A 24,493-nucleotide genomic window follows, 5' to 3' on the forward strand; every position below is an offset into this window, starting at 1 on the left:
ATCTTTAAAGGCCGCTGCGTCAGTTACTGGCAATGTGGTAGATTTCGATAATCTGGACACGGGAGCATCCACCATTGGAGGATTGGTCCACTTATCCACCAGTTCCTTGGGAAAAGGGTAGGACTTAGAAAATTTCCTTGTAGCTTGGAATTTTCGTTCTGGAGTGTTCCATTCATCTTGTATCATGTCCGTCAGCTGGTCATGCGATGGAAAAACTGTAGTGGACTTGTGTTGTCTCTTGAACAACCTAGATGTTTCAGCTTGTTTTTGCGCTTGAGAAATATTAAGTACTTCGAGCACCTTTTTAATTATGCCCTCCACATCGTGTTGAAAATCGCGATCTCTCTCACCAGCATGATCTTCCTCTTCTTCCCCAGAAGACTCGTCTGAAAGCGGTAGTTCGCCTTCTGATTGAGAGGAGTTTTGTTCTGCCGACAACTCGTCGGAAGATACATGTGCTAAGGAGTCGGCCTTAGAGTCATGAGAACGTTTGCGTTTTCCACTTGGTCTGTGACTAAACTTAGCCAAGGCTTTTCCCAGGGTATTAGCAATGGCCGGTAATCCTTGTAAGGATGCTAAGGACTGAGACAGTTGAATAGCCCAGGAAGGAGCTGGTATATCTTGCACTCGGCTGGGCCCCGGCTGTAGAGAAGGACTTTCTGACTCAGAATTTTCTGTCTGTGTCTCTGTTGGAACAGGGTTGTTGGAAGAAGCATTTTGAGCCCCCTGCCCCATTGAACAAGATCTGCACAGTGGCTCGTTCTGACCCCCAGGAATTTTAGATTGACACTTTGTACAGGCAAAGTAAGTCACCATTGCTGTTGTGGGTACTCTCCCCCCCGCCCTAGTGAATAATCCCACTGGCCTACCTTCTGCCATTGGATATCACCTGAGTGGGAAGCAGTGTGCGAGAGCTGAGTCAAGGTCCAGCTGTTGCAACTGTAAATATGGAGTGTGGAAAGTTCCAGACTACTCCCTTATGCCACCACTGAGCTCTAAACACGGAGGATGTCTTGTAAGCTGTTTGAGTCTCACTCCTGTGTGTTCCGCGCAGCCTGTCAGTCCTCCCGGTTGAGTGAGCGGGGACAAAATGGCCGCTGGAACGCATATGCGTTCCAGCGCGAGCGCGATCCAAAATGGCGACGCGCGCCAAAAGGAACAGGGCTCTGCAGGCGCCGGACTCCCCGCCCCTCCTCCATGTTAGCTGGGCCCCGTGTGGATCAGATACTCTCCCCCTGCAAAGGCTCCCTCTCCCTGCCGTCTGACTCGGTCCTACACCATGCGCAGAATGCGCAGTACAAGGAAGGGAGCCAGCGTGTCAGTGCCTGCTCTCCCCGGCAGCAGGGAGAGAATGACGCAATGTCTGTTTTCCCACTCCGGTTCCCTCACAGAAGGTACCGGGGGGAGACACAAGCACAGGAGAGGAGGAAGGGAGGGAGGTATTGATGGGGGGGGGGGGGAGGCGAGGGGGGGGGTTAACAGCTGGTGCCACCGTAGCAGGAAGGTTACAGGCAGGTGCCAGCTTACTTACCTAATGGTAGGTTCACAACGGCCAGACCCTCTGCCAACCGAACGGAAGCCAGGCACTGTCTGGGTGGTCGGTATAGCCCTCAGGCTAGGTAATGACCCCGGTGAACATGAAATGGTGGGGGCTAACCAAAAGGATACAGGCAGCCCTGTTCCTGGTATCACCCCGGGTGCCAGCTTCAGCTAGCCGAAGAATCTTTCCTCACAGGGAAAATCCAACCTCCTGGTAGCAGGACACTTGAAAAACTGAGTGTTGAGCACTGTGTGCGGGGTTAAGCCAAGCACGGCACGCCCCTTAATTAATTGTTACCAAGTGTCCTGCCTCCTGGAGGGTGGAGCTTAACCCCATCGGTCCCTGTGTCCCCCTAAGACGACAGAGAAAATCAGAAGCATCAATTATTGGCATATATCTTAGAATAATATGCACCAAGTATACGACAATATGTTATTTATTGGCCTACATTTTAAGTGAACCACTTTAAAAATGGGGCTCACAATGAAATATGGCCCCAGAAAAAAGTGCAATCAATACAGCGCTTTTCTAGCATGAAATAGAATTCTACTTCTAGGGACTGTCATCAATTACACCCAGAAAACAGACTTTTGGTGTGAGGAAACGTTGTTTTGCCGTGAATATGCTCCACCACCCAATCTAAGGAGTTTATGAAAACTTTAGGAGTGGCCTCATCCCAATCCTCTACAATTAAGACCTATTATTGACCCCTAACTTCTACAACAGAGTTGAAAGAGTGGCCCAGTTCAATACAATCTTATGCTCAAACTGTCGGCTGCTACTTAAACCTTCCTTTTAAAGGGGTAAACTGGTTTAAAAATCAGTATTGGCTAAACACAAGCTGCCACACATTTTTGCATTTCCAATGCAAATCCACTGCAGTAACTGTAGATCACAGCTGCATTCTATCATAAGCAAACCCATAAATTAAGAGGGAGTCGCCAGTCTCTCCTCTCATGCAAACCAAATAGCTTTACATATTAATTGGAATAAATAAGGCTATAATTAGGGTGTAGGTTACTATAAATAGGGTAGGGGACAAAGGCACACTACAGGTGGGAGGAACTAGGCTTGGTTTGTCAGTGGTAGAAACCTGAAGTGAAGTGAAATGTCTACTTGTGTCCATAAGGTATGCCGTTTTATTCAGAAATAAAAAAAAAGTTCACATCCAATATAGCAGCACCTCTATCTGCATACACAATAAGTAACAATCACCCTGCTATAGTTCCAGGGGTACCCAGGGCATAAATAAACACACCCCAAATCTCCCCCTAACTGGCCTTCAGGCTGGGTCCTCTTCGCTCGTAACAAGGTTACAGATATAGAGAAACATTGGGGTAACAGTCACCCTGCTATAGTTCCAGGGTTACCCAGGGCACAAATAAACACTCACCCCAAATCTCCCCCTAACTGACCTTCAGGCTGGGCCCCCTTAGCTCATAACAAGGTTACAGATATATAGAAACATTGGGGTAACAGTCACCCTGCTATAGTTCCAGGGGTACCCAGGGTACAAATAAGCACTCACCCCAAATCTCCCCCTAACTGACCTTCAGACTGGGCCCCCTTAGCTCATAACAAGGTTACAGATATATAGAAACATTGGGGTGTCACCCTGCTATAGTTCCAGGGATACCCAGGGCGCAAATAAGCACTCACCCCAAATCTCCCCCTAACTGACCTTCAGACTGGGCCCCCTTGGCTCATAACAAGGTTACAGATATATAGAAACATTGGGGTGTCACCCTACTATAGTTCTTGGGGTACCCAGGGCACATAAATACTCACCCCAAATCTCCCCCTAACTGACCTTCAGACTGGTCACCTTAGCTCATAAGAAGGTTACAATAAATATATATATATATATATATATATATATATATATATATATATATATATATATATATATATATATATATATTATAATGATAACAGTCACCCTGCTATAGATGAAGGGGTACACAAGGCATATTCATAAACAACTTACATAAAGAACTGGGATCCATTTGTGTTTTCCCCCCGGTTAGCCATAGATAACAGGAATGCTCGGTCGTGTTTCAGAATGAAGTTTTCGTCTGTTATAGAGAAGAAAATAAAAAAAGAAGAAATACGATAGAGAATTAATTTATTGATTTTACATTAATATTTGTAAAAAAAAGAAAAAGGAAAGAAAAAGACAATAAAAATAAATCAGTTGTTATTTGTGAAAATCCAGGATAAGTCACGCAGAGGTGCCAAACATCTAACAGAATGAAGACGCTACACTGGAGTGTGAAGGTATATGGGACCCATGTTCCTAAAGAGTGCAGTATAGCCCCCACTTTTTACACATTCCAGCATACATAGGAGGCAATGAGATAATAGGCGCCCATTTGGAGGAGTAAAGCACGGTAGCCAATCACACATATGCTCTGAACATAGCGGCCAATCAGTGAGTAGGATTTACTGGGCTGGGTTGCCAAGCTTCATTTAGGTTGCTGTACAAGAGTGGAGTTCTCCAAATTCGATTCGAGTTTTTTAAAGAATTAGATCTTCGATATCATATTCTGGCCCTTTTAGAATTAAAATTCGACTATACGCCACCAAAAACCTGCTGACTTGCTGTTAAGTCAATGGGAGAGGTCCAGGGTTCAATTTGGACATGTTAGTAGCCTTCCTGACATAGAGAAAAAACTCAAATCGAGTTGGATCGAATGGAATTGAGTTTGATTCAAGTTTTTGGGTCGTTTAAATTAGTCCGAGTTGAAATAATTCAATTGTATTAAAGGGGTTGTTCCCCGTCAAACAACTAGTTGTTTTCAGATAGTTCACCAGAAATAACCTTTTCTAATTACAAGGGATGCACCGAATCCACTATTTTGGATTCAGCCGAATCCCGAACCGGACGTTTTCGGTGTGATCCGATACGCTGCGAAAAAACGCCTGTGACAGAAATAAGGTAAGAGATAGAATTGTCGGATGAAGTCGCAGCGTTGATCTGACTGCCGGATGCAGACCCAGCGTCTGCACCTGACAGTCGTGTCGGATCAACGCTGTGACTTCATCCGACAATTCTCTTACCTTATTTCTGTCGCAGCGCGTCGAATCGCGCCGACAACGTCCGTGTAGTCCTACCCTTAAAAGGGAACTCTGACTTCCAACGCAAAGTTTGATAAAGAGGCCCACATAACACAATAATCCCTAATATACCCATCACAGTTACCCGTTTCTTCAAAAAGTCTGAATAAATGTCATTTTCTATGCTGAAATCCAGCTGTGTAACAGTTCTTCTCTTTCTGCATCATTTGAAATCCTGGCAGGGAAGGAGGGACTAAACACTGATGTTACAAATTGTAACAACTTCTCCACAGCTTACAGACAGCATGCAGGAACTACATAACCCACAATGCATTGCACTGGGATGTGCCTTTCCTTATTGAAATCATGTATGTAGGATATTGTGGGGTTTGGAGGATGCAGGCTGAGGACAGATGGCTGTTGATACAAAGTAACAGTAGTCAGCCAGCTCAGCAGAGTAGTCAGACAGATCAGCAGGAGAGCAGGGGGCATGGGCTTAGGGAACTGTCAGAATCCATTACAAATCATGAAAAGTCTGCACATTTTTTAATTGATGTATATTGCAAAGTTGCTTGAAATTATGTTTACTTTTCAAAAAGCTTAAGTTATGTTTTTATGGAGTTCCCCTTTAAACCACAGAGATAGGGTCAGTAAACCTTAAACTTAGATTTTAGAAAAAAAAAATGTAAAAAAATGAATAATGGAAAGTAACCGAAAGAAGTCTTTTTTTTCTGAGGAACAATCTAAAAACGATTGAACTGAAAAAGTGTTTGGAAGGTGAACAATCCCTTTTAAGGATAAGTAAACCTTTAAAATAAGAAGGTAAAATTGATGAGGGAGCTATTCTAAGCACTTTTGCAATGTACATTCATTTTTATTTATTTTTAATTCCAAGATATTAAGGGATACATGTGCTGTTAATATGAAGGAATTGTTACAACAGCGCCACCTGCTGGTCATTTTCCCACCAGTCTGACCAGCAAGTAGTCAAGGAAGAAGTTGTCAGGAGAAAGAAAGAGGCTGCTCTGATGTTTCAAATCTTTCCTAAGCAAAAGAACATCAGAGCAGCCTCTTTCTTTCTCCTGACAACTTCTGAAACTGACCAGCAGGTGGCGCTGTTGTAACAAAATTCATTCATATTAACAGTACATGTATCCCTTAATATCTTGGAATTAAAAATAAACAATAATGAATGTACATTGCAAAAGTGCTTAGAATATCCCCATCATTAATTTTACATTCACTTATTTTTAAGGTTTACTTTTCCTTAATAAATTTCGACTAGTCGAATTTCGAATTCATGGGAGTTTAAAAAAAAAAAACACACATGAATTTGAAATCCGACCCTTGATAAATGTGCCTCTATGAGTGAATCCATCTGCTGTAAAATGTAATTCCAGGTTCAGTAGAGAACAGTATACAGGCAGCAAGCAATATTCTTGATGATCAAGTGAGCAACATTCGGTTTGTACATACTGCCTGAAATGTATCTGCAGAAAGGTTACCTGATTGGCCAATAAAGTCTGTTGGAGGCCATAATAAGTCAATGTATTCATAGCTAAACCATAAATGTACCAGTCGCTGGGTCAGACACACGTCGAGTGAATAGCCTTGGTTTGAAAATAAATGATAGGCTACTCTATGCGCATATGTTAAAGCTACAATGGAAAGAGGTCTATAAAGCACCAATGGGAACTTACCTATTAGAGTACACTGTTAAGAAAAAAACAAAACAGAAAAGAAAACCTTAAGTGGCAAAAAAACCCTTTAACCATTTGGACACACAGTTTTTCCCTTAGCACAACAAATATATAAATAAAAAAAAAAGCATGCATGCCCAATTGGCATTCTATAGCCCTTTATGCAAGCGTAAATGTGCAGAGGGCCAAAAATATTTATACCTACAAACTGAATAGGGGCAATTCTTTACCATCGGTTTCCTTTTTTGCGCAGGAGCAGGTCCCAGGCCGCATCGCTAGTTCCGCGCTCTCTGCACTAGAAGAGCTGACTTGCTGGTTTAATGACCCGAAAATTCGGTTGTTAAGGTTACAGGAACAGTATCACCAAAAAATGCAAGTGTTTTAAAGTAATTAAAATGGTAATGTACTGTTGCCCTGCACAGGCAAAAACTTGTGTGTTTGATTCAGAAACTCTACTATAGTTTATATAAACAGGTTTCTGTGTAGCCATGGGGGCAGCCATTCAAGCACAGGATACACAGTAGATAACAGATAAGTACTACTATAGTTTATATAAACAGGTTGCTGTGTAGCCATGGGGGCAGACATTCAAGCACAGGATACACAGTAGATAACAGATAAGTACTACTATAGTTTATATAAACAAGCTGCTGTGTAGCCATGGGGGCAGCCATTCAAGCACTGGATACACAGTAGATACCAGATAAGTACTACTATAGTTTATATAAACAAACTGCTGTGTAGCCATGGGGGCAGCCATTCAAGCACAGGATACACAGTAGATAACAGATAAGTACTACTATAGTTTATATAAACAAGCTGTTGTGTAGCCATGGGGGCAGCCATTCAAGCACAGGATACACAGTAGATAACAGATAAGTACTACTATAGTTTATATAAACAAGCTGCTGTGTAGCCATGGGGGCACAGTAGATAAATAAGCACTACTATAGTTTATATAAACAAGCTGCTGTGTTTATATAAACTATAGTAGTCTTTCTGAAGCAAACACGCCAGTTTTACCAGTGCAGGGCAACACTACATTATCTGTTCATTCTATTAAAACACATTCATTTTTTGATGTTACTGTTCCTTTAACAAGAGAGGCTTTTTACCGCACCAGGTAATAAGGGGGCTGCTGCCACCTGAAGAGAGTTTCTCAACTCGCCTCATGGAAGCAGCACCCCTGAATACCAGAAAAATTGTAGAAAGAATGGGCTGAATCCATAAGCCCGAATATAAACAAACAGGGCAAAAAAAAAAAAAGAAAACGTTTGTTTTGATTTGTGGGTTCGAAACAACGTTTGCTTTAGAATGTATGGCAAACTGTCTTTTAATGCCTGCATGCCCAAAAAGTATTGGCTGTATGCATGTCCATAGACGTACAGATATTATCGCACTGAATAAATTTTCGTACCATATTCACTGCATGTATGGCAGGAGACAAGCCGACTGATATTGGCAGAAAACTTGTATATCGGAAAATTTTGATCGTGCGGCTTTGAAGGCTCCCGAACATCGGCCATTGTTAGAGCTGAATCATCAGATACAGGTAGAATTCTATTGTTTCTATATGTATATCTGACGATTAAGATCTACATGTGTATTGAAAGGAACAATCACTTCCTGGAAAGATCTTAATCATAATGTCTATGGCCACCTTAAAGGGATACTTTCATGGGGAAACATGTTTTTTTGTTCCAAAACACATCAGTTAATAGTGCTGCACCAGCAGAATTCTGCACTGAAATCCATTTCTCAAAAAAGAGTAATCAGATTTTTTATATTCAATTTTGAAATCTGACATGGGGCTAGACATATTGTCAGTTTCTCAGCTGCCCCAGTCATGTGACTTGTGCCTGCACTTTAGGATAGAGCTACTTTCTGGCAGGCTGTTATTTCTATACTTAATGTAACTGAAGGTGTCTCAGTGGGACCTGGATTTTACTATTGAGTGCAGTTCTTACATCTACCAGGCAGCGGTTATCTTGTGTTATGGAGCGGTTATCTGGTTACCTTCTTTGTTCTGTTGTTAGGCTTCTGGGGGGGGGGAGAGGTAGTGATAGTACTCCAACTTGCAGTACAGCAGTAAAGAGTGACTGAAGTTTATGAGAGCACAAGTCACATGACTGGGGGCAGCTGGGACATTGACAATATGTCTAGCCCCATGTCAGATTTCAAAATTGAATATAAAAAAATATTTTTGTTCTTTTGAAAAATGGATTTCAGTGCAGAATTCTGCTGGAGCAGCACTATTAACTGATGCTTTTTGGAAAAAAAAAACGTTTTCCCATGACAGTATCCCTTTAATGTAACTGAGTCAGTCTCAGTGGGACCTGGATTTTACTATTGAGTGCTGTTATTAGATCTACCAGGCAGCTGTTATCTTGTGTTAGGGAGCTGCTATCTGGTTACCTTTCCATTGTTCTGTTGTTAGGTTGCTGGGGGGGGGGAAGGGAGGGGGTGATATTGCTCCAACTTGCAGTAAAGAGTGACTAAAGTTTATCAGAGCACAAGTCACATGACTGGAAGCAGCTGGGAAACTGACAATAGGTCTAGCCCCATGTCAGATTTCAAAATCTAATATAAAAAAATATTTTTGCTCTTTTAAAAAATGGATTCAATGCAGAAGTCTGCTGGAGCAGCACTATTAACTGATGTGTTTTGGGAAAAAAAAACATGTTTTCCCATGACAGTATCCCTTTAAATGTGCACAGGGTAAGAGCATTTTATTATGATCAAGAAACAAAAATCGATATTATAATCTTTTGCCTAGGAGTGACTTTGCTTTGTATATTTTATAGGACGTTTCCTTTGAATTGTGTGCCCACAAAGCATTTTGACGCCGACAGCATACACACCCAGCTGTGCTGAGGGCCACAGCATTTTCATTGTTTGAACCTGAGCATTTCTTCGAAGAAAGTACCTTCATTTCTAGCTCAAGAGAAAGTACAAACCTCCGTAGAATAAAAACAAGCCTGACATAAAATAGAGTACAAAAATATAGATCATACGAAGAACTTTTGTATCTTCCTAGGCTGTACAGAAAATCTCACAACAGCCTGACTGACAGAATCCATTTACTGGGGAGGGGGGAGAGGAAGAGTGAATTCATTGTGTTACTGAGCTTTATGTCTCTTACCTTTTCATTTTGCAAAAGACCACATTCTCTATAAATAAAAGAATATGTTGACAGTTTTAGGCAGGAAGATAGGAGTTTTCATGAAAAAAGCTGCCTAACCTCCATGCTGAGAAAGACACTTGTTTAACCAAATACAGTCAGATCTCACTTTCTAAAACGTTAAAGCAGCTAGAAAAAAAAAACACAAAGGAGGAATTCATGCATATAAACAGTTCATGCAACATGAGATTCATGCAAGAAATCGGTCTATGTCTGAATATGTTTGTATGTACAACGGCTAGAATAATTCACGTTTTATGGGGGAAGAATGGAAAAAAAAAACGAAGATGGAACCTTACCTCTGAAGTAGCTGCCATATATGGACTCCCCACCTTTCCCATTTCCTGAAATATAAAAACCATTGCCAGATATCACCCACTGTTAGACAAGCATTCCTTAAAGGGTTTGTTCCCCTTTAAATTAACTTTAAAGGGATACTGTCATGGGAAAACATGTTTTTCATCAGTTAATAGTGCTACTCCAGCAGAATTCTGTACTAAAATCCATTTCTCAAAAGAGCAAACAGATTTTTTTATATTCAATTTTGAAATCTGACATGGGGCTAGACATTTTGTCAATTTCCCAGCTGCCCCCAGTCATGTGACTTGTGCCTGCACTTTAAGAGAGAAATGCTTTCTGGCAGGCTGCTGTTTTTCCTTCTCAATGTAACTGAATGTGTCTCAGTGGGACCTGGATTTTACTATTGAGTGTTGTTCTTAGATTTACCAGGCAGCTGTTATCTTGTGTTAGGGAGCTGCTATCTGGTTACCTTCCCATTGTTCTGTTGTTTGGCTGCTGGGGGGGGGAAAGGGGGGGTGATATCACTCCAACTTGCAGTACAGCAGTAAAGAGTGATTGAAGTTTACCAGAGCACAAGTCACATGACTTGGGGCAGCTGGGAAATTGACAATATGTCTAGCCCCATGTCAGATTTCAAAATTGAATATAAAAAAATCAGTTTGCTCTTTTGAGAAATGGATTTCAGTGCAGAATTCTGCTGTAGCAGCACTGTTAAAGTAGCAATAAAAATATGTAGCCTTAAGGTGGCCATAGACGTAGAGACCTGCTCGTTTGGCGCCAAACGAGCGGATCTCTCCCAGATATGCCCATTGACGTGGGCGATACCGGGCTAACCTGATCGTGGGCCCTAGGGCCCAACGATCGGATCAGAATGGATTCGCTATGGGCCACAGACACACAGATATGGCTGCGATTCAATGGAATTTTATAAACTGCCCGATCGAGATCTGACCGACTTTTGGTCAGGGAAGCCCGTCGGATGGCCCTACACAGGGGCCAAAATGCTGCCGACTCGGTCTGTTGGCAGCTTTTATCAGCCCATGTATGGGGGCCTTTAGAGAGCATTTGTTTTCAGATGGGGTCAGTGACCCCCATTTGAAAACTCCAAAGAGTCAGAAGAAGGCGGCACATTAACTGACTGGGGGCAGCTGGGAAACGGTCAATATATCTTGCCCCATGTCAGACTTCAAAATTGAATATAAAAAAAATCTGTTTGCTCTTTTGAAAAATGGATTTCAGTGCAGAATTCTGCTGAAGCAGCACTATTAACTGATGCGTTTTGAAGAAAACATGTTTTCCCATGACAGTATCCCTTTAATAAAAAATTATGAAAAACAAACAATGAGAACCAATTGAAAAATTGCTTAGAATTGGACATTCTAGAACATATTAAAAGTTAATTATATTAAATATATTATCTAGGGTACAGCAGAATGGGGTGCCTTACAAATGAGGCAATATCAGGCAAGGCACGTTACCTTCGCTGAAGTCCCCTCCCTGAATCATAAAGTTTTTAACCACTCGATGGAAGGTGGAACCCTTGTAGCATAATTTTTTTCCAGTGACTTTTCCAATTCCCTTTTCACCTAGAAAGGAAATAAATAAGAAGTCAGACCTACTAGAATAGCCCCTTGCCGTGCATTATGCCATGTACTTGAAATGCTTGAACCTACCTGTACACAAACACAGGAAATTCATGCATGTCTTAGGACACACATCTGAGAACAGCTGAAAGACAATGCGGCCAACTGAAAAAAAAAAGAAAAAGATAAATCAAACCCAAAACATCCTACGATAATAATAACAGCACAGATCAGCCTATATGTAAGTTCTATGGGGAGCATGAAACATAAGTCTATGGTTAAACTAAAATGTAATATAAGCTTCATCATACTGAGATAAAAACCTTTCTAAATACAATCAATTAAAAATGATGTACCGTTTATAAAATAAGTAAGTTTATGTTCTCTATCCCTCTCTCAGCACAGTTAGATCCAATATATCTTATAGGGGGGGCGGGGTTTCCTTTCCTAGCAGATGTATTCGAGCTCACTCAAATAACTGATTCCAGTACAAACAAAACAAAAACACTGCCTTTTGCACAAATCCTGCATGTAGAGAGACATGATGTCTGGTGATTTTAATAGAGTGAGATCTAATACATCTTCTAGGCAAAAGGAGCCCCCTATAAGATATATTGGATCTAACTGTCAATGAATATCTGACACCCAACTCCTGCATGAAGACAGAATGAAGAGAAACAGATGCTGAGAGAGGAATAGTTAAGATAAATGTGATTATTTCAGAAAAACTGTACATAATTTTTCATTGAATGTATTTAGAAAGTTTCTTATTTCAGTATGCTGAAAATTATATTACATTTCCGCGATAGTTCCCCTTTAAGCTTTAATACACAGACCTGGTGTGGGGTGAATTCCTAGGAGTTCCTGGCTTCATTTGTAGCCAGTTGGTCTGCACCCTATACTGCAGACTCAAGGCAGTGACCCCCAGCATACTGATGAGTTTATTTAAAGGGGAACTATCGCTAAAATTTAAATTTAATAGCATTATCATCCTGAAATAAGAAACTTTCTAAATATTCAGTACCGTTTCTGAAATAGTCAAGTTTATCTTCACTATTCCTCTCTCAGCATCTGTTTCTCTTCATTCTGTCTTCATGCAGCAGTTGGGTGTCAGATATTCACTGACAGTTAGATCCAATATTTCTTATAGGGGGCTCCTTTTGCCTAGAAGATGTATTAGAGCTTACTCTATTAAACTCACCAGACATCATGTCTCTCTACATGCAGGATTTGTGCTAAAGGTAGTTATTTTGTTAGAATTAGTTTGTACTGGAATCCGTTATTTGAGTGAGCTCTAATACATCTGTTAGGAAAGGGAGCCCCCCCCCTTTCACATATATTGGATCATTCATCCGACACCCAAATGCAGAATGAAGACAGAATGAAGAGAAACAGATGTTGAGAAAGGAATAGTGAAGATAAACTTGATGATTTCATAAACAGTACAGATTTTTTAATTGATTGTATTTAGAAAGTTTTTACTTCAGTATGAGGAAGCTTATATTAAATTTTCATTGTCGTGATAGTTCCCCTTTAATATTACATTTGTCTGAAAGGACATGGTGTGAATAGCAACTTCAAAAAAACTGCTCTGAGGGCCAGAGACTCAGTTAGGGAACCTCTGACAGTTGCAAATATGGAAGGAATACTTTCGTGAGAATGAAACTTTAACATAAGCTTCAGCATACTGAAATAAGAAACTTTCTCAACCGTGGAAAAAGCTATATTGGATCTAACTGTCATTGAATATCTGACACCCAACTGCTGCAAGAAGCCAGAATGAACACAAACAGATGCTGAGAGAAAGATAGTGAAGATAAACTTGATTATTTCAGAAAGGGTTCAGAATTTTTCTTTGAGAAAGTTTCTTATTTCACTATGATGAAGGTCATATTAAATTTTTATTTTAGTGATAGTTCCCCTTTAAGAGCTTGTTACAGAAACAGAATTTGAATGAGGGAATTACAGAGACGTGCGGTGTTTTGTAGCTTCCTGGATAAACGGGTTTATAGAAATTAAATTCAATACCTGAAATGTCTTTGTTAAAGCTATAAAGGAATAATGAATTAAGGTCAGGGTGCATTACTGAATCAGGTGTCATCTAGAAATATCTATTTCCTCATAGAAACACAGTTACAATGCAGAGAATTGTGATTACACCCAACTACCGGCTCCCACGATCAGTGAAAGAGCAATTAGGTCTTTACAAGGAAAACCTAGGCCACTTTTTATAGATAAAAAATTAAAGGGGTTGTTCACCTTAAAGGATAAGTAAACCTTTAAAATAAGCGAATGTAAAATTGATGAGGGGGCTATTCTAAGCACTTTTGCAATGTAAATTCATTATTTATTTATTTTTAATTCCAAGATATTAAAGGATACATGTACTGTTAATATGAATGAATTTTGTTACAACAGCGCCACCTGCTGGTCAGTTTCCCACCAGTCTGACCAGCAAGTAGTCAAGGAAGAAGTTGTCAGGAGAAAGAAAGAGGCTGCTCTGATTTTCTTCTGCTTAGGAAAGATTTGAGAAAGGTTTCTTATTTTTTCCTAAGCAGAGCAGCCTCTTTCTTTCTCCTGACAACTTCCTTGACTACTTGGTGGTCAGACTGGTGGGAAACTGACCAGCAGGTGGAGCTGTTAAATTCATATTAACAGTACATGTATCCTTTAATAACTTGGAATTAAAAATAAATAATGAATGTACATTGCAAAAGTGCATAGAATAGCACCATGGCAATTTTCCATTCACTTATTTGAAAGGTTCACTTACCCTTTAAAAGTAACTTTTAGTATGATGTAGAGAGTGATATTCTGAGACTATATGCAATTGGTTCATTCATTTTTTTATTATTTGTGGTTTTTGATTTATTTAGCTTTTTATTCAGAGGCTCTCCAGTTTGCAATTTCAGCCATCTGGTTACTAGGGTCCAAATTCCCCTAGCAACCATGCATTGATTTGAATAAGAGACTGCAATCTGAAAAGGAGAGGCCTGAATAGAAAGATTAGTAGCAATAAATATGCAGCCTTACAGATCATTTGCTTTTTAGATGGGGTCAGTGACCCCCATTTGAAAGCTGAAAAGATTCAGACAGATTAAAAAAAACTATAAAAAAAATAAATAATGAAGACCAATTAGAATTAGCCATTCTAGAACATAATAAAAGTTAATCCAAAGGGATCCTGTCATCGGAAAACGTTTTTTTCAAAACGCATCAGTTAATAGTGCTACTCCGGCAGAATTCTGCACTGAAATCCATTTCTCAAAAGAGCAAACAGATTTTTTTATATTCAATTTTGAAATCTGACATGGGGCTAGACATTTTGTCAATTTCCCAGCTGCCCCTGGTCATGTGACTTGTGCCTGCACTTTAGGAGAGAAATGCTTTCTGGCAGGCTGCTGTTTTTCCTTCTCAATGTAACTGAATGTGTCTCAGTGGGACCTGGATTTTTACTATTGAGTGTTGTTCTTAGATCTACCAGGCAGCTGTTATCTTGTGTTAGGGAGCTGCTATCTGGTTCCCTTCCCATTGTTCGTTGTTTGGCTGCTGGGGGGGAGGGAGGGGGGTGATATCACTCCAACTTGCAGTACAGCAGTAAAGAGTGATTGAAGTTTATCAGAGCACAAGTCACATGATTTGGGGCAGCTGGGAAATTGACAATATGTCTAGCCCCATGTCAGATTTCAAAATTGAATATAAAAAATCAGTTTGCTCTTTTGAGAAATGGATTTCAGTGCAGAATTCTGCTGGAGCAGCACTATTAACTGATGCGTTATGAAAAAAATGTTTTTCCCATGACAGTATCCCCTTAAACCACCCCTTAAATTTAAAGCCAAGTATACGTGGTGTGTATCTGGAGTAATGAAGGGGCCTGTGTGCTGCACTCGGCTGCCAGATACAAATATTTCCAGCAGGGAAGCATTTTTGCAGCTCTGTGTTTACAGCACTGGACAGAAAAAACGTCTTCTTGTTCTCATGAGACAGGCCAACAATTGCTCTTTCATTCACAGCCTTACAGGGAGCAGAATGTAGAGTAACATCTGACCACATGCGCAAACGTTTATTTCTAGGGTAAGAAAATCATGAACAGGAAAAGTCTAGAGCGGAAATGCTGAGCTGGCAGCGAACATTTCAATATACTGCCCATTGTCATATATCAAGAGCAAATTAGCGAATACGTTACACTGAATTAAATGTATCTACATGCCTGATAGTACCTTAGTGAACCCCGACAAACTTTTTGCCAATTTGCATAAAAATGAGTGGAGATACATCTAAAGGAAAAACAGCTTTTTTGAGTGACTGTCAAAGAAAGGAACATTCAGCTGTTGCCAAATTAGATATACCTCAAATACCCTTTGGCTCTAATTGGGGGCTGGGAATTTAACAACTGAAATGCCAAAGATTGGGTGATGTGGATACTGTATACATTTGCTGTCAACACTTTCCCTTCTGTGTTTATTCTACAGCCAGGACTATGAACCCTTCCCAGAGACTATTATCCACTGTTACTATAGGCACCATCTCTCCCTACTATACCTGCTATCCCACAGTCACACTCCCTTCCCAGAGACTATTATCCACTGTTACTATAGGCACCATCTCTCCCTACTATACCTGCTATCCCACAGTCACACTCCCTTCCCAGAGACTATTATCCACTGTTACTATAGACACCATCTCTCCCTACTATACCTGCTATCCCACAGTCACACTCCCTTCCCAGAGACTATTATCCACTGTTACTATAGACACCATCTCTCCCTACTATACCTGCTATCCCACAGTCACACTCCCTTCCCAGAGACTATTATCCACTGTTACTATAGGCACCATCTCTCCCTACTATACCTGCTATCCCACAGTCACACTCCCTTCCCAGAGACTATTATCCACTGTTACTATAGACACCATCTCTCCCTACTATACCTGCTATCCCACAGTCACACTCCCTTCCCAGAGACTATTATCCACTGTTACTATAGGCACCATCTCTCCCTACTATACCTGCTATCCCACAGTCACACTCCCTTCCCAGAGACTATTATCCACTGTTACTATAGGCACCATCTCTCCCTACTATACCTGCTATCCCACAGTCACACTCCCTTCCCAGAGACTATTATCCACTGTTACTATAGACACCATCTCTCCCTACTATACCTGCTATCCCACAGTCACACTCCCTTCCCAGAGACTATTATCCCACTGTTACTATAGGCACCATCTCTCCCTACTATACCTGCTATCCCACAGTCACACTCCCTTCCCAGAGACTATTATCCACTGTTACTATAGGCACCATCTCTCCCTACTATACCTGTTATCCCACAGTTACACTCCCTTCCCAGAGACTATTATCCACTGTTACTATAGACACCATCTCTCCCTACTATACCTGCTATCCCACAGTCACACTCCCTTCCCAGAGACTATTATCCCACTGTTACTATAGGTACCATCTCTCCCTACTATACCTGCTATCCCACAGTCACACTCCCTTCAAAGAGACTATTATCCACTGTTACTACAGACATCATCTCTCCCTACTATACCTGCTATCCCACAGTTACACTCCCTTCCCAGAGACTATTATCCACTGTTACTATAGACATCATCTCTCCCTACTATACCTGTTATCCCACAGTTACACTCCCTTCCCAGAGACTATTATCCACTGTTACTATAGACACCATCTCTCCCTACTATACCTGTTATCCCACAGTTACACTCCCTTCCCAGAGACTATTATCCACTGTTACTATAGACACATCTCTCCCTACTATACCTGTTATCCCACAGTCACACTCCCTTCCCAGAGACTATTATCCCACTGTTACTATAGACACATCTCTCCCTACTATACCTGCTATCCCACAGTCACACTCCCTTCCCAGAGACTATTATCCACTGTTACTATAGGCACCATCTCTCCCTACTATACCTGCTATCCCACAGTCACACTCCCTTCCCAGAGACTATTATCCACTGTTACTATAGGCACCATCTCTCTCTACTATACCTGCTATCCCACAGTCACACTCCCTTCCCAAAGACTATTATCCACTGTTACTATAGGCACCATCTCTCTCTACTATACCTGCTATCCCACAGTCACACTCCCTTCCCAGAGACTATTATCCACTGTTACTATAGACACCATCTCTCCCTACTATACCTGCTATCCCACAGTCACACTCCCTTCCCAGAGACTATTATCCACTGTTACTATAGACACCATCTCTCCCTACTATACCTGTTATCCCACAGTCACACTCCCTTCCCAGAGACTATTATCCACTGTTACTATAGACACCATCTCTCCCTACTATACCTGCTATCTCACAGTCACACTCCCTTCCCACAGCTACCACAGGAAAAGGAAACTCTAGACAGTCTAAGTCTATACTCCGACCCATCTGGGAAACATATGCTTGGGAAGTCCCTAAAATGAATCAGCAGAGCAGCAGTTATATGAGGAGAAATGCACCTGTCACTGTATCTCTACTGATATGTTAATCCCCTCAGCATCAGCTCTGGCTAGGAGACCTATATAATATAATAATAATATAAGAACCTAATTCAAACCCACAATACATTTTTTTTTTTAAATCTGCCCAAAAGATCACATAAAGCCACAATGATTAGAAACACAAAGTATAAAAACAGCAATATCAATAAATGATACGTGTTTTTTGTATATGAATATTTCCCCTGTATGTTTAAAGGGATACTTATGCCTCATTAAAATTCTGCCATTTTGGCTTGTCTCTCATGCAGCACCCCCCTTACTAATTCAAATTAAACAGCTGCCAGGGACAACCTGTGCTCCTAAATACAGGTGTAGGGTCACCCTGGGGTAAAACCTTAAAAAGTGGGAGGAGAGGGAGCCCCACAGTCGTTAAGTCAAATTAGCATCTAGTATGATGTAGACTTGGGGTGTTTTATCTGCCATGGTCCAGTGGACTACAGTGCTGCTAAAAATACTTGTTAACCCTTTAAATGCTATTCAACACAAATCACCCTGGAGTAGTGATACTATTGCTCTCTATGCATCAGTCGAGGCAACATTGTATCTGGCTGGACTTGCAATTACATGTAAATATTAAGCAAAATAAATACCAGTGAATGTTTGTAATTAATGTACATTGGAAAATTTATTTTATTATGAGAACATTTCACATCACTTTTAGGTCTCGATCCAAATGTTAATTACTGAATAACAGAAATAGTGAAAGAAACACTTACTTGGCTCCCGATTAATCTCCACGTCAAAGTAACACTGCGGTCGAGCTTTCTCCCCCATGACGGATTAGGAAAGAACCTTCAAAGCATAGGGGAAATAAAAGCGATCTGCAATAGATATAGGAAAATAAAAAAAAATCCTCTTAAATAAGTAAATGGCCAGAACTGTGATTTGTATCGTAGTGCTTAGTCTGGGTGCTGGGAGAGAGATCCTGATCTTATATGTATATATATATATATCACCATAAACTACGCCCACAGCCGTCCCTGGTATGTGTAGCACCTGCTCCTCGAAGAGGAAATGCAGACTTTGGGATATTTATTTAACAAGGTCATGTTATTAAATTAAAAATAAAGATAAACAGAAGGTACTGCACTCTGGCACTGCCGGGACATTCTCTATTGTCTCACGGAAATCCTATCACCTTCATATTGAGTTCAGCTTGTTCCACAACACTGACTGTACAGGAGAGCTCACACTCTCAGACACCTGAAACCATGACATTTGCAGGTATATGATATGATAAATATTATATGATCCCCTTATATATTTACACAATCTCTCTAATACTTCATTTTCCTAATAGGACACGAGGTCACCCATTCCGATTAGAAGAGGTTCCAGCTAAATATTGGGAAGGGGTTTGTTACAGTGAGAGCTGTGAAGATGTGGAATTGTCTCCCTGAATCAGTGGTACAGGCTGATACATTAGATAGGTATAAGGAAGGGTCGGATGCTTTATTCACCAGTAGCTCCTCCCAGCAGACAGGAGGGAGCCAATGAGATTAGAGGAGGGAAAGGGGTGTTAGAGGGAGAGCTGGGAAGTGAATCAGTGGTACAGGCTGATACATTAGATAGGTATAAGAAGGGGTTGGATGGTGTTTAGCAAGTGAGGGAATACAGGGATGTGGGAGATAGCTCATAGTACAAGTTGATCCAGGGACAAATTGGAGAGGCTTTAGATGGGGTTTTTCTGCCTTCCTCTGGATCAACTGGCAGTTAGGCAGGTTTTATTATATATATATATATATATATATATATATATATATATATATATATATATATATATATATATATATATATATATATATATATATATATATATATATATATATATATAAAACAAAAAAGTGAGGTGCACACCAGGAACGTTTCTTAAATGGTTAAAAAAGTTAAATTTTATTTAATGCATTTTAAAAAAAGGTCCTTTTTTTAAAATGCATTAAATAAAATTTAACTTTTTTAACCATTTAAGAAACGTTCCTGGTGTGCACCTCACTTTTTTGTTTTTTGTATACTGCTAATGAGAGTAGCACCTGGGTCATTATTTCCGTCATGGTGTGCTGAACGTTCATGGAATATATATATATATATATATATATATATATATATATATATATATATATATATATATATATATATATTATATATATATATATATATATATATATTTCTTATTGGGTGCACGTGGGCAAGGCTTAATTTACATACTAAACAAGTTAGCCCCAGCACTCTCAATATAAAACCCCCTGAAAAATTATTCTTGCACAACTGAACTGGAACTTTCTTTAAAAAAAGACACTTTAAGTTACAAAGTTTGTACAAAGTATGTTTAAGCTGACGCGCCCCGTCAAGGCAGTGTCCATGCGTCAGTCCTATCCTAAGTGAAAAAAGAAAGGAGACAGACCATACCTGCTGTTCTCTTTATTAGAGATGCACCAAATCCACTTTTTTGGATTCGGCCGAACCCTTCACGAAAGATTCGGCCGAATACCGAACCCTAATTTGGATATGCAAATTAGGGGTGGGAAGGGGAAAATATTTTTTACTCCCCACCCCTAATTTGCATAAGCAAGTTAGGATTCGGCCGAATCAGAATCCTACTGATAAAATCTGAATCCTGGCCGAATCCCGAACCGAATCCTCTACTCTTTATTTAGCATGATCTCTTCCAAAGAGACCATTAGGCGGGGGTTGGGAGAGCGAGCCTTTAAGGAGCCCCCCCCAAATGTAACACTTTCTTTTTTTCACTTAGGATTAGTTGATTAGGTTGAACTTGATAGATGCAACTTAATTTACTATGTTACTATGTTACAAACAATTCCTGACTCACTAAACGTAATGTTTATTGTGTTCTAGGTTATCACTTAATCTGAGTTATAAAAAAAAAGTATATCAAAAGTCAACTGGGCATTCAGCTGCCTTTGTAAATGCCCTTGACTTTGTGTATATAGATAACATGGTTAGAGAACCCCTCAGTGACTTCTAATATCCTTATTGTTTACAATAGGGGGTACATTATCCCTTATAATACATGAGTGATACTCAGAGTTCCCTATATAACTCAGCCTGCAGCCTTGTGCCTTTATATGGTCACAGAACAACCCCTCAGTGACTTCTAATATCCTTATCATTTACAGTAGGGGGTACATTATCCCTTATAATACATGAGTGATACTCAGAGTTCCCTGTATAACTCAGCCTGCAGCCTTGTGTCTTTATATGGTCACAGAACAACCCCTCAGTGACTTCTAATATCCTTATTATTTACAGTAGGGGGTACATTATCCCTTATAATACATGAGTGATACTCAGTTCCCTGTATAACTCAGTCTGCAGCCTTGTGCCTTTATATGGTCACAGAACAACCCCTCAGTGACTTCTAATATCCTTATCATTTACAGTAGGGGGTACATTATCCCTTATAATACATGAGTGATACTCAGTTCCCTGTATAACTCAGTCTGCAGCCTTGTGCCTTTATATGGTCACAGAACAACCCCTCAGTGACTTCTAATATCCTTATCATTTACAGTAGGGGGTACATTATCCCTTATAATACATGAGTGATACTCAGAGTTCACTGTATAACTCAGCCTGCAGCCTTGTGCCTTTATATGGTCACAGAACAACCCCTCAGTGACTTCTAATATCCTTATCATTTACAGTAGGGGGTACATTATCCCTTATAATACATGAGAGATACTCAGAGTTCCCTGTATAACTCAGCCTGAAACATGTTGTTAAAGGCCGGTGCAGAAAGCTAAACCTACTCAGGGAGGGAAAAGCTCACCCATTTGAGGAAGTAAAATTTCTGTTTCACTTTACAGCCAGCTCCATAGAGAACAATGTGCAAACTAACACAAAACATGCAGCATTGCCTCTGGATTTTGATTACATTTTCCTGCAACACTGTCTCAAGTCCCTATTATTTTAGCTTAGCTTCCCCTTCACAGCAGTGATGGCCAGACTCTGGCTGTCAAACTACAATTCCCAGGAACCCCTGCATAATACTAGTCTTGCCTAACTAAAAGAGTGATGCATGCTGGGCTCCTCATAGAATGCCCGTGTGCAGCTGCACCCCCTGGGATATAAACTAGTGCAACATTGCTGCCATTGAGCCTCCAACAGCAACTAAGGGCAAAGGGAGCATGCTGGGAGTTGTAGTTGTGCAGCGCTATAGCAGAGTACATAGCAGCCTATACACAGAACCACCGCACCTTCAGCTCTTTTAAAGGGGTGGTTCATCTTTACGTTAACTTTTAGTAGGTTAAAAAAAGCTGGTTTTAAGCAACCTTTCAATGGGTCTTCATTATTTACCCTTTTTTAATTACTTGCCTTATTCTTCTGCCTCCTTCCAGCATTTAAATGGGGTCAGTGACCCCTCTAAAAAAAAACAAATGCTCTGTAAGGCTACAAATGTATTGCTGTTGCTACTTTTTATCACTCTCTCCCTCTCTCCCAGTGTCTGATTCAAATCACTGCATGGTTGCTAAGGTAATTTGGACCCTAGCAACCAGGTGGCTGCAATTGCCAACCGGAGAGCTGCTGAATAAAAATCTAAATAAGTCAAAAACTAGAAATAATAAAAAATGCAAAGCAATTGCAGATTGTCTCAGAATATCCCTCTGTACATCAAACTAAGAGTTAAGTTGAAGATGAACAACCCCAGTATTAGAGGTGGGAATGTGAGGCCGCAGCAGCAACTGGAGGGTTAAACCAATAAAACACGAAGCAGCTCCACTCCGAACCCTAAACTGTTCCGCAGACACCACACCCCTTCCCCGATACAAAGCGGCGCATTTTATCACTAGAAGCAGCCCCGTTGTTCGCTTTCCCGAGCCCCGAACAACACTTAATAATTTACCGTGTTCCCGTGCACTGCGACAGGCGTCTGGCAAGCTCCACCTCTTTTCCCCTCACCACAGCAGGAATGGGCGGTAGAATTCGGCGCCGCGTTGCATTCCGGGATCTTTACGTCAAGGCTCTGTGGCAAGCGTCCGGCCGCCTGGGCGATGAACTAACTCTTCAACGCCCCGCCCACTCCAGTAGTGACGTGTCCCTTACGCCTCTTGTCCATGTATCTTACAAAACTGTGGTACTTTGGCATTTGTTTGTTTTTTATTTCTTATATGTACCTTACCCAGAATTCCTGATTTAGGGGTAAAGGAAGTTAGTACATTTTTAATTTGGTTTCCCCCCGCTGCTTTCTCCTACAGTGTAAATTACCCAGCCAACGTTGTCGGCCATTTTACTTGTGGGCACAGGCTATGTTCCAGGAATATCTTTATGTGTGACAAGTTTAGATGTGGAAGGTGAAGAATAGCTAATACATTGTTGGAACAAAAGATAACTACACCTTGACTCCCTCTCCTATTCTTCTGGCAGCTGGCCTTTTATAGGGGTTGTTCACCTTTAAAGGATAAGTACATCTTTAAAGGACATGTAAACCCACCCCATAAAACTATAATGACTGAAGAGCCTCTTTGAAATCTATAATTACTTGCCACTCTGGTAAGGTTAATAGTAAGGTTGCAGCATCCCCTTAATTACATAGATATAAATGTGCTGATGATGTATCAGAGGGAAAATGCCCCCCTGGTGAAAGCTGCTATTTGTTTTAGGGAAATTAAATAATGCGTGCAAATGGAGGGGGTGTGTACAGTACAAATAATGCCATTTGGGTAGGGAAAATGTGCTCAACTTATATACATGGAAGGAAAATGAAGGCTTTCCATGTCCTTTAAAATAAGTGAATGTAAAATTGTTGAGACAAGGTATCAAAGAGCCACAAAGTATGAGAGAGAGGGCTGCATGTGGCCTGTAAAGCACCAGCTTGGCCTCAAAGGATCACTGTTAGAGAAATTTTTGCGTAACGCATTGAAGTCAATGGGTATTTTTACGTGCAACAGATTTTTACACGCGCAACAATTCTTCTCGCTCCAAATGCATTAGGCTGGTGCCAGGCTTGACGATTCGGGGGAGATTAGTCGCCCAGCGACAAATCTCCTCTTCTTTGGGCAACTAATCTCCCCAAAATGCCTCTGCACCAGCAAGAATGCATACGATGGCATACGTAGCGCTTCATTTTCCGAGGGCACCAAAGTTTCCACGTTAAGCAACTGCGTGCAACTTCGGAAAACAAATTACTATGTATGCCTTCCTGGTGGCGATTCAAATTCTTACAGACGGGAAGGCACTTCGTTATGATTATTCGCCCGAAGAAGAGGAAATTTGTTGCTGGGCGACTAATTTCACCTCAATCTTCATGTCTGCCACCAACCTTAAAGTCAATGGGCTTTTTTTCATATTGCGACTTTTTTGTTCTAATACTTTAAAGTCAATGGGCGTTTTTTTCTTATGGGCGTTCTTTTACAACAAATTTTCTGTGACACTATCGTGAAACAATTTGCACATATCTAAATTCGGAATTTTGCTGAGATTCCATGGCTGGTAAATAAATTTGCTCATCACTAGTCACTGTTAATATTATGCCATGCAGTTATACTGAGCCTCTGAGTATCAGATCAGTTGGCTTTGCTATGCCTTTGGGTTGATACTTAAGGTTGGTCGTTGCGTGCTCCAAATTTAGAGTCCCAGCTT

General features: G+C 40.7%; 1 protein-coding gene across 3 annotated transcripts in view; it reads right to left on the bottom strand.

The window, feature by feature from the left end:
• nktr.S (natural killer cell triggering receptor S homeolog) overlaps positions 1-22,915 on the bottom strand; it is a 43,893-nt gene extending 20,978 nt beyond the window's left edge. The window contains exons 1-6 of one of the 3 annotated variants that reach the window (XM_018268978.2): positions 22,758-22,915; positions 18,613-18,717; positions 11,452-11,526; positions 11,257-11,364; positions 9,778-9,822; positions 3,528-3,615 (exon numbers count right to left, since the gene is read on the bottom strand). In XM_018268978.2, coding sequence (XP_018124467.1) covers positions 3,528-3,615; positions 9,778-9,822; positions 11,257-11,364; positions 11,452-11,526; positions 18,613-18,670 — 374 coding nt within the window. In that variant the 5' untranslated portion in view covers positions 18,671-18,717; positions 22,758-22,915. Of the gene's footprint in view, positions 1-3,527; positions 3,616-6,297; positions 6,311-9,439; positions 9,468-9,777; positions 9,823-11,256; positions 11,365-11,451; positions 11,527-18,612; positions 18,718-22,757 lie in introns of those variants that run through there. The other 2 variants (XM_041567335.1, XM_018268980.2) reach the window with 2 other exon arrangements.
• Positions 22,916-24,493: the final 1,578 nt, after the last annotated feature.

This window comes from Xenopus laevis, chromosome 6S (assembly GCF_017654675.1).
Source record: "Xenopus laevis strain J_2021 chromosome 6S, Xenopus_laevis_v10.1, whole genome shotgun sequence".
NCBI lineage: Eukaryota > Metazoa > Chordata > Amphibia > Anura > Pipidae > Xenopus > Xenopus laevis.